The sequence below is a fragment of the Bufo gargarizans genome, chromosome 8 (assembly GCF_014858855.1).
Source record: "Bufo gargarizans isolate SCDJY-AF-19 chromosome 8, ASM1485885v1, whole genome shotgun sequence".
Lineage (NCBI taxonomy): Eukaryota > Metazoa > Chordata > Amphibia > Anura > Bufonidae > Bufo > Bufo gargarizans.
The window spans coordinates 57,040,555-57,051,769 of record NC_058087.1 but is presented as its reverse complement, the minus strand read 5'-3'; the positions used below and the strand labels follow the sequence as shown (position 1 = coordinate 57,051,769).

The 11,215-nt window shown below is 45.7% G+C and overlaps 1 protein-coding gene across 1 annotated transcript; it reads left to right on the top strand.

The window, feature by feature from the left end:
• The first annotated feature begins 933 nt into the window (after positions 1-933).
• On the top strand, positions 934-9,796 carry LOC122945147 (ADP-ribosylation factor-like protein 5A). Its single transcript, XM_044304059.1, has 5 exons — positions 934-1,069; positions 2,479-2,626; positions 3,489-3,572; positions 7,680-7,831; positions 9,117-9,796. Exons 1-5 carry the CDS (start codon positions 987-989, stop codon positions 9,163-9,165), a joined length of 516 nt encoding a protein of 171 aa, XP_044159994.1. The 5' UTR covers positions 934-986; the 3' UTR covers positions 9,166-9,796.
• Positions 9,797-11,215: the final 1,419 nt, after the last annotated feature.

The following is an 11,215-nucleotide window of genomic DNA, read 5'->3' as shown; positions in this document are numbered from 1 at the left end:
CCAATAAGTGTTATCATGACACTCTTATTCCCTCTATTACCAGCTCAAATAGAGCATCGGCCAGGTAGTTTTGTTGGTCTCTGCACAGATCGTGATATTAAAGGTCATGTACGATCGCTTTATACTAGTCTGTAAATAATAACATTTTGTTGCGATTCCCTGCCTGTATGTGTCTAACACAAGGTGTGTCTGCAGTCAGACCCCGTTCAGATACACTATCACAGCTGCACTTGACTAAAATTCAGATTGTAGCTCCCCCGACATGTTTCGCCACAGATGTGGCGTCTTCAGGGGATATGGAGCTACTGACAACACGAGCGACATACAGGAAGAGGCTTTTAACCTCTATGGGTAGGTATTTCTTAGTTTAAGATCCAATCAAAATCCGTCGCTCGTATGACAGAATAATGATCCGTCCACTCACCACATCCATAGGTAGTTCGTCATCTTCTCACATCGGGAGGATGTTTGGTGCGCATGTGTACTCGATTAGTCATACTGCCATCTCCGACGGTGTCTATTGCGCATGCGTCTGGACTTGGTTTTATTTCAGTTAGGAAACAGTCCACAACAAACCTGCTATAGTCTGATCCTGCAGCCCCCTGTTCTGATAGCAAAATACATTGTAACCACGGAGACGCATAGGTGTGCATGAGAGCTGCAGACACAAAGCGTAGGATATTTCAAGACTGTAATGTTACTCCTTTATTTTGGACACATGGAAGCAATTAAAAACTGGGACCCCCGCTGATATCCTCAGTGAGCAGGCCATAACCTGTGAATCAGTTCAAGGTAGGGTAACCCATTTATGAGAGGACACTAGTCCAGAACAGGTGTCCCATCTCCCAGCCCCCCACCTCCTGGCTTGTCCGAGTGACGTTCTATTGTTGTAATACCTCATTCTTCCGTTCTGCTTTGCCGTAGTGACTGGGCCACAACCCCTTGTTCTCGGAAACAAACCACAAACGTTTCCATTTATTTTTTGTATGTTTTATTTCTGTATTTCAGAGCACAAAGTCATCATCGTGGGCCTGGATAATGCGGGGAAGACGACTATACTGTATCAGTTGTACGTACCTCGGGGGCAAGGCTTGGCTGTGATATATTATACCCCTTTATTGACACCTGCATATTTTTCACCTCCTTTTTTTTGGGGTCTTATCGATCCCCGTTAATTCAGAATGAACTTGAAGATAATAATAATAGGCATAAGGGCTCATGCACACGACCGCGCCGTGTCTTGCAGGCCATAGATTGCGGATCTGCAAAACACAGATGCCGGCCGTGTGTGTTCCGCACTTTGTGGAATGGAACCGGCGGCCTACAATAGAAATGGACAAAACACACAAGAATAAGACATGTTCCTTTTTTTTTTTTTTCCTTTTGCGGGGACATGGAACGGAGCAACGGATGCGGGCGGCACACGGAGCGGTGTCCGCATCTTTTACACATTGAAGTGAATAGGTCCGCTTCTGAGCCGCAAAAAATGCTCTTCGGATGTGGACCCAAACAACGGCTGTGTGCATGAGCCCCAAATCTAATCCCAACGCCTCCCGAAGTTTACATTTGTTAAGATCTTTGCAAACTGCATTTGCTGGGTAGATAAAAAGTATATCTTGGGAGGATTTCCTGACATAGTCTGACAGGCTGTTCCAGCGGGTGAACAGCCTGTCGGATCCGTCTTGCCGCTGGTTTATGTGTGCCCCTGGCCTGCTACTCTATAATGACTATAATGGGGGGTGGAGTTCCGACGGCAGCGCACAGCGATACGCAGCCGGACTAAAAGTACTGCATGTCGTACTTTTAGTCCGGCTGCCCCTCGCTGTGCGCTGCCGTGCTGCCGCCGGAACTCCGCACCCGCCCCCATTATAGTCATTATAGAGCGGCAGGCCAGGGGCACACATGAACCAGCGGCAGGACAGATCCGACAGGCTGTCCACCCGCCGGAACAGCCTGCCGGACTCCCCTTACCCTAAGAAAATTTTATCTTATTTGTGCAAAAAATTTGTTTTATTTTATTTGTCTTGATATCCCAGCGCTGCCAGAGGATGCAGCTAATTTATGACGAGGCAGCAGGCCCTCCAGCAGTCTGTGCGCCTAAACAGAAATGTGCGTCTGCTCAGAGCTGCCATAAATTTCTGGCTTCTTTTTCACCAGAAAACTGGCGTAAATGTCATAAATTTGTTGTGGTGACTGTCCGCGCCCCCTTCCTGACCTTGCCACACCACCATTAAGGAAAGTGGTGAGAGTGGCGGAAAAGCTGAGAGATGCACACATAGTTTGTGACTTTTTGACGTCACTTTTAAGGCGCAATCTCCCCCCAAAGTGATTTGTTGGGGCTTCTCGTACGATCTCACTGTTTTCCTGTTAGGGACTTGTGGTCAGAATCCCTGCAGCTGTCATGTGACTTGCTGTGGAGCCTCGTTATTTGCGCTGTGATCTCTGAAGTATTGACCCGCATCTGTCTTTCTTTTCCAGTTCCATGAATGAAGTCGTCCACACGTCTCCGACAATAGGCAGCAACGTGGAGGAGATCGTGGTGAATAACACAAGGTTTCTTATGTGGGACATCGGTGGTCAGGAATCTCTCCGCTCTTCTTGGAACACTTATTATACAAATACTGAGGCAAGCGTGTAACCAAAGGCGATACTCAGCGGGAACGGTGACATCACAAAGTGCATTCCATGCGTTTCCTGCCCACCCTGTTAAGGCTGTAACATGAAGTCCTGATGCCTGTAGAAGACAATTAGTTCACTCACTACCTAGCAGAGGATCAGTGGGCGTCTGACTGCTGGGAGCCCTGCCAATCACCAGAACTGGGGTCCCGTCTTCCCCTGTTCAAATGGAGCGGTGATCACACATTTATTCATTCTATGGCATTGCCCAAGATTGCTTGCAGTGTGCACATGTACAATCGCCAATCTGTTTAACAGGGTAACACAGGACCCCTGTTCCCATGATCAATGTGTGTCCCCATGGTCAATTAACCCCTATCTTGAAAACCCTTCTAAGGTGAACCTACACTCAGTGTTAGACTGGCCCAAAAGAGGTCCAGAGAATCCTCTGATGGCCCAGGCTCTACCATAAAGGGCACCAAAGATCCAGTAGAAAAAAAAGACATTTAACTGCCTTTTGGATCCAATCCATTTCCCACTTTTTTTTTATGATATAGGGGTTGGGCCTTCAGAATAATTTCCTCTGGTGGGCCTTAGGAACCCCAGTCCGACGCTGCTTACACTTACAGTAAAATTCAGATTCTGGGGACAAAGATGCTGAATTATTGGACGGTCTCCGGACTAAGGATGTCCATGGTGCTGGGGTTCACCAGGGGCAGTTCCATAATTTTGACAGTGGTTCTGACTGATATTGCAGCTCATTCCCATTGAAGTAAATGTTTTTTTTCTGTTTATTTTATCCCCATGTAAATCATATTTTGCACGTTTCTTGTTCTGTCCTTGCCTGACACGTGTCCTCTCTTCACCTGCAGTTTGTAATAGTGGTTGTGGATAGCACCGATCGAGAGCGGATATCTGTGACCAGAGAGGAGCTGTATAAAATGTTATCTCATGAGGTAAGTTCCAGCTCGTAAAACTGAGTTTAGTCATTACTCACATTTAGTGGTTTGAGTCATAGAACAACATTACTTTTTGTTAGTAGGTCACATGTTCAAATACAGTGAAAGGAAATGGCTGCAGCTACCAGGTGTATGCAGTGGATATAATTTAAAAGGAACTTGAAAACAAGATGTGCCTCCTGTAACCCCTTAAGGCCCCTTTCACACGGGCGAGATTTACGCAAGGGGGGAATGCTTGAGGTGAACACATTGCACCCGCTCTGAATCCGTCCCTTTTCATTTCTATGGGGCTGTGCACATGAGCGGTGATTTTCACACATCACTTGTGCATGCTCTATTTTGTGTGTTTTTCACGCAACGTAGGCCCCATAGAAGTGAATGTAGCTGCGTGAAAATCGCAAGCATCCGCAAGCAAGTGCGAATGCGGTGCGATTTTCACGCATGGTTGCTAGGTGATGATCGGGATGGGGACCCGATCTTTATTATTTTCCCTTATCACATGGTCATAAGGGAAAATAATAGCATTCTTAATACAGAATGCTTAGTAAAATGTGGATTGAGGAATTAAAAAAAATAAATAAAATTAACTCGCCTTCTCCTCTTGATCACGTAGTTGCCGATCTCTTCTTACTTTTCAATCATGAGCTGCCGGCTAAAGGACCTGTGGTGATGTCACATCACATGGTCCAATCACATGGTCCATCACTGTGGTGATGGACCATGTGATGAGATCAGTGATGTCACCACAAGTCCTGAAGAAAGAGCAGAGATCGGCAGCTATGGAGGAGGTGAGTTATTTTTATTTATTTTTTAACCCTCAATTGACCTTCTACTAAGTATTCTGTATTAAAGAATGCTATTATTTTCCCTTATAACCATGTTATAAGGGAAAATAATAAAATCTACACTACAACTAACCCGAACTTCATTGAAGGTATCACATCCAGTTTTTTCTCACGCGTGTGCTGGAAAAAACTGAACAACGCAATCGCAGTCAAAACTGACTGAAATTGTGTGCTCATTCGCACGATTTCCCCGCACCCGCATCCTATCCAGCCCCAATCCGTAATGCCCGTGTGAAAGAGGCCTAAGAGTTTTGCTTTAGCTCAGGTTTTGTGAAAAAGGAGGAGGGCTGCTTTAACCCCTCTTATTATGGGATCGGTAGCAGCTACAGATATGAGCCTGGTCTTGTTTGAAATCTGACAGTCTAAGCATCACAGCAATATATCCTCTACTTCAGAAGATATAGCTGTTAGATACTGGGTCAGGAGTGGTAGCAGCTGAAAATTAAATCAGGTTTCAGCTGCTTTCACTCCTGACCTGATTTCTAACAGCTATCTCCTGTTGTAGTAGAGAGAAGGCTGTGATTCTGTTCTTGTTTTAAAACTTAGATTGTCAGCTTTCAAACATGTTCATATATCTAGCTATTCAGCCCAAGATATGTAGAGTTAAAACAGCGCTTCCCCCTTCAGCTGGCTGTGATCTCAGCCAGCCTGGAGGAGGAGGGGATGGGGACAGTTGGGTTTGCTGGCTGCAGGAAGAAGAGAAAAAACATATACAAAAATATATATAAATTTGGCAACATCATATGGATAGTGTCCCACAGATTGAAGTTATCATGTTTGGGGAAAAATGTTGCTGGTCCTTAAGGCTAAAATTTGTTATGTCACTAAGGGGTTAAAAATAAAAAATCTACAATAAAAAAGTGAAATTTTCAGGATGGTTTTTCCATGTTACTGGGGTTAAAATGCCATTGTCATCTGCTGGTATCTGTTAAATACCCATAAGGAATGAATACAGCAGGCAAGTGGGTTTTAAAGGGGTTGTCCGGCTTCAGAGCTGAACCCGGACATATCCCCATTTTCATCCAGGCAGCCCCCCTGACTTGAGCATCGGAGCAGTTCATGCTCTGATGCTCTCCTTTGCCCTGTGCTGAATCGCGCAGGGCAAAGGCATTTTCTGGACTTCCGGTGACAAACCGGCTCTCCTTAGGGCAGCCAGGCGGAGGCTTCCGCCCAGCAGTGAGCCCGGTGACGTCACTGGCACTGATTGGCGGGCTTTAGCGCTGCCCTAGCCTGTAAAACGGCTAGGGCAGTGCTAAAGCTAGCCCATCAGAGCCGGTGACGCCACCGAACACACTGCTGGGCAGAAGCCTCTGCCCGGGCAGTGTGTTATTGTAAATAAAAGAGCCCTTGCCCTGCTCGATCCAGTGCAGGGCAAGGGAGAGCATCGGAGCATGAAATGCTCCGATACTCTTGTCAGGGGGGTTGCCTGTGTGAAATTATGGGTATGTCCAGGTTCAGCTCTGAACCCAGACAACCCCTTTAAGGATGTATGGATGCTACTCTAGGAGAGGAGACCTGTCAGACAGCAGATCTGCTCCAATCAGTGATGCCTAGTGTGCTTGCGGCACAACTGTTTGGAAGGAACTCGGTGACTGGCAGGATTCTTCTCCTTTAGTCCTCAAAACGGCTGACTACACTTTAAGGCCTCGTTCACATTTCCTTCAGTTTCATGTCTGTGTTTTATCCGTGAAGATGTCCATTAAGTAATCTATGGACGCTGCTCAGCTGAAAATTAATTCACAAACCATCTCCTATCAGTCTTCAGTGAAAAACGGATGCCATCCGTGTTGTGTCTGTGATTTTCACAGACCCATAGACTATAATGAACGTTTTGGTCCGCATCACGGACCACAGCCGTGCATGTCTCCGTGTTTTGTTTTTGTTTTTTTACTATTTTTTACTGACCCACAGTCAGTAACATAAATACTGATATGCGCACATGGCTCCGTGTGCTGTGGAAAATGCAGACAGCGCACGTCAGTGAAAAACGGAAATGTGAACAAGGCCTGACGGTAATGGTGAGAGTATACCTAGAGTCAGGACCGTGAAATTGAAATTTACATCCCTCTTGCACTCTAACGGCAAGTGTCCTTGAGGCAGTCCCTTCATGTTCAGTACCTTGGGCTCTCTGCACTGAAGGCTTCTCAGCCCCTTCCCTCTGCTCTGATTGACTGCTTTTGTGTCCAATCAGTAGTCGCTCAGATCAGAGGACACTGGACACGTAGGGACCCTCACCTACCTCCAGAACAGACCCCCAAAAGTAAAAGGGATTGCACCGTGCATGCAAGGTGCGCTGCCACCGCTCCATTCATTTCTATGTGACTGGCTCGACTATTTTCAGCAGTTCCATTGAAATGAATGGAGAGCGACCACATGATGGGCTGCTCTCTGCTCACACTGGGGGTCCTGTTCTGGAAATAGGTCCAGGTCTTGCCTCTGGTGGCATATTGCTAGGATATGCCACCAATGTCTGAGATGAGACAATCCCTTTGATGTTCTATATATGGTGTTGGGTTTAAAGCAAATAACTGCTAGTGTTAGTTTGCAGGAAGTCTATTTTAAGAATTCATTCTGAAGTGTGAAACTGCTGAAAAGCTCTGCAACTTTGTCATTTTTTTGTTTCGGCTCTTTTGACGACATATTCTTGCTGTCAGTGAATAGAAAGCTGAAAATAATGTCCTGATCTTGTCCTGCTCCCAGCTGCAAGGTTTGTGGTAATTGCATGTGGTCCATATAATCCTCTGTGAGCTGAACACATCGAAACTGTGGATCCACTAAACACGGATAGTCTGTGTGCGTTCCGCAATTTGTGGAACGGCAGGGACAGCCTTTAATATAACTGCCTATTCTTGTCCGCAAAGTGCGGACAAGAATAGGACAGGTTATATATTTTTTGCTGTGCAACGGAACAGCGCAACGGATGCGGACAGCACACGGAGTGCTGTCCGCATCTTTTGCGGCCCCATTGAAGTGAATAGGTCCGCATCCGAGCCGCCAGAACTGCGGCTCGGATGCGGACCGAATCAACGGCCGTGTGCATGAGGCCTCAGATATTTGCTTAATATATGGAATGCGGGCTGTTTGGCTCACAGAGGACTGCCTAGATGGGATGCAATTGTAGCCGAACTACAGCTGTGAACAGGAAAAGATCAGAACCTGTTTTCAATGTTGTAAAGTAGATTAGAGTTCAATGAAAAAATAAACATGTGCCATCTAGATACCAAATGATCATAGTTTTTATCCTTTTTGAAAACTGAAGGACCTAAAGAAAGCTGGACTGCTGGTCTTCGCAAATAAACAAGATGTGAAGGAGTGCATGACAGTGGCCGAAATCTCCCAGTTCTTGAAGCTGACCTCTGTGAAGGATCATCAGTGGCACATACAAGCCTGCTGTGCGCTCACTGGAGAGGGGTGAGGCTCCAGTCCATCCTTTGTACTGACTTGTAATGTGTAGCAAAAATAGTGCGGGGCAAACAAAAAAAATTGTACGGGGCCCTATCGGCACGAAAAATCTGTGGGATGTAAAAAGACAAAATGTACTTTAAGGAGGGATACTAAGTGGAAAAATTATACCGTACATGTGGAGGTGTGCATGCATTGGACATTTGGACTGTGTTGGTGAGAGATGGGTATAAGGGCTCATGCACACGAAAGTTGTTGCTTGGCGGTCCGGTACAAGGTACCACTTGGAACCGAAACCGAGTTCGGTAAAAGGTTTTTAACAGTAGAAGTTAATTTCTGAAGTTATTACCCGAAGTCTTGCGAGACTTCGCGAAGTAATAACTGCGGCTCATAGGAGCCAATACATTCTAATACTGTACAGAGCGCTCGCTCCGTACAGTATTCTAAACAAAGCTTTATGCGAATCGACTTTGGATGTTTCATCCGAAGTCGATTCGCTCTTTCCTATTTACTATCATCTCACGGCTCATGTTTAGTTCTCATGTAATGATCTCCTGACCACATTAACACTTATTTAAGCCACATTTCTATCAGTTTGATAAGAATTGAGCTATAATGAGTGTTTATGAGGTCAGGAGATCAGAGATATGCCTCATTCACACATCAGTGTTCGATCAGTGATTTCCATCAGTGATTTTGAGCCAAAACCAGATGCGGCTCTAAACACAGAACAGGTGCAGATCTTTCCCTTATACCTTATGTCTGTGGAGGCTCTAATTCTGGTTTTGGCTCAGTCACTGATGGAAATCATTGAACAAAACACTGACTGTGTGAATAAGGCTGCACATGAGCCATCAGATGACTGGATTCCAAGAAAACAGAAGGCGACAGACTGACTTTCAACATCTGTATCTCAAAAACGGCTGACTATTTTTAATGAAGACCGATTGAAAAAATGTTTTTTAGCCTAAAATCAGAAAATGTAATCATAAAAAATGCTCCCGCCAGTGTCCAAAGAAAAAGTAATATATTTTTTTTGTGGCATTTCAAGAGCCCTAACTGTATTTTTCCATCACTTTAGCCATGTGAGTGCTTGCTATGTGTGGGACGACACTTTTCACTGTTACTGGATCCCTGTACGGCAAGTGATGATACGTAACTTGGCGGGTTTGCGATTACGGCATTTGGGAAACTTGGGCGATAGTGTCAGTCATATAGGTGGCCATCTGAAGAGCATGTCCATTGCTGGTTGCCCGTTCCATCGTTCATTTTTCATTCTTTTCACATCGTTTAGCCTTTGTCAAGGACTGGAGTGGATGATGTCAAGACTAAAGTCCAGATGACCCCCGTGAGCTGTGAAGAGACATTGGACTTCAGACATACTGTATTTATGAATCCCTGAACTGCTGCAAACCAAGTATTTATGAGCGTCGTGTTCCAGAGGTTTCATCAACGGGACGACTCCAGAGACTACTTCTCCTGTGTCCTATGAAAGCTGTGATCGACCGGACCATTCTTTTTAGCCTAAACCTCCCCCACCCCCACCTACACTGCCCATGGAAGGTCAGAGAAGGTGGTTTTTAAAACTTTTTATATTCTAGCTTTGATTCTGAATATGGGAGGAAGCTGATAACAGCGAATGAAGCATAGACTGCGCAGTATTGTAACCAGCGACTCTGTACATATCTCTGTATTTCCCGCGTGTACGCATGCTCCTATCCTGTACCACTGTACAGAAGAATTGCCTTGACGACCGTGAATATTGCACAGTACTCACTTGAATGCTCTAATATTTGGCACTTTTTTATTTTTAGTCTTGATTTTTAATGGTACATTCCTTGGCGTATGTCGACTTGCATGTTATGCTCCCATCGTTCTTTATTTGACCCCCCACCCCGCCCCCATGCTATTGTCCGGAAAACTTTCTGAAATAAGTTTGACATGGTGATAATAAAATAACATGGGGGGAAGGTTCTCTGGTGTCATTCCTGTTAATTACTTTGTTGTACTGCTTAAAAGGGGTATTCCAGGATTTTTATATTGATGGTCATCACTGTGAGATCTGGGGGGGGGGGGGGGGGGTCAGTTGTTAAAGGAGACTACAGCCTCCTCACAGCTTACCATGCACAGTGCCTTCCATTTGATAGCAGCTCAGCCCCATTCACTTGGATGGGACAAAACTGCGCCCAGGCCATGTGACTGTTATCCGTGATGTCACATGACTTAGGAAGAGGCCTAAGCGCTCACGGAGCGCCACAACCTCTTTGAAAGCTGATCTGTGGGGGTTGCCTGGAGTCGGACCCCGGAAGATCTCATATTGATGACCGATCCGGATCATTATGAAAATCCCAGAAAACCCCTTAACAACTGGCAATATGCCTTGTTATGGCAGCTGTGAAAGGGTTTTCCAGGATTTTTTTTTAAAAACCTCCTCCACCCGCCCAGCAGTACCTGTGAAGAAACTCCTACTTACCTGCTCCCTGCCACTCCATTCCAGCTCAGTGGCTCCCGGGCCGGACTGCCAGTCCCCATCCTGTAAACATCTGGATGGACAGGGTCACGTGTGCTGCTGCAGCCAATGACTGGCCTTAGCAGTAGACATTACTGCATGTCAGCACTGAGGCTAGCCTTTGGCTGCAGTGGCGCATGTGACCCTGTCCGTGTAGAAGTTGAGAGATGGAAAGCAGGTAAGTATGGCTTTCTTAACAGGTACCGCTTGGTGGGGGTTCAGGCCTCGTCTACATTTCCGTGTCAGTGTCACGTCCGTGAAAAAAACTTACATGTTTCATCTGTGAAGGTGTCTGTAAAGGATCCGTGGTTGGTCCATGTGTCCGTTTTTTTACCATACGTGTGTCATCCGTAATTCACAGTGAAAAACGGATGCAATGGACTTCAATGGGCGTGCTTGGACCGTGTCACAGATCAAAGAAGTGCATGCCTCCATGATTTTATTTTACTGACCTGATACTGAAATGTGAACAGACACATTGAAATCAATGGGTACGTGTGCTGTCCGTGGGAAAATGCGGACAGCACATGTCCTTGAAAACAGAAATGTGGACGAGGCCAAAGGACCTTATTCTACAGTCCTGTATTTTAGTAGCTTTGTAGATTGAGCCCTTCACGGGTCTCTTGTGACGCTTTGCATCGGGCGCTCCTGCTGAATAAGTTTAACCCTTTTATTGCTCTCAACAACCGTTAAACAAACAGCATGAAGAAAGATAAGCGGGGTTCCAGATGACACAATATGGGACTGGAGGACCACTGTACAGTCAGCCCTGGGCCCCCAGAAAGGGTCCCAGGACTACTGTCTGCACATTTAATGGGGTTTATAAAAAAAAAAAACTGTAATAAAAAATGCTTGCAAAAATTCAATTATGTAGCATAAAATCT

Excerpts from the sequence above, each read along its gene's own strand:
- LOC122945147 (XM_044304059.1), top strand. The coding sequence starts at position 987 with ATGTTTTATTTCTGTATTTCAGAGCACAAAGTCATCATCGTGGGCCTG. Across the intron at positions 1,070-2,478 it reads ACGACTATACTGTATCAGTT|TTCCATGAATGAAGTCGTCC; the intron begins GTACGTACCTCG and ends TTTCTTTTCCAG. Across the intron at positions 2,627-3,488 it reads CTTATTATACAAATACTGAG|TTTGTAATAGTGGTTGTGGA; the intron begins GCAAGCGTGTAA and ends CTTCACCTGCAG.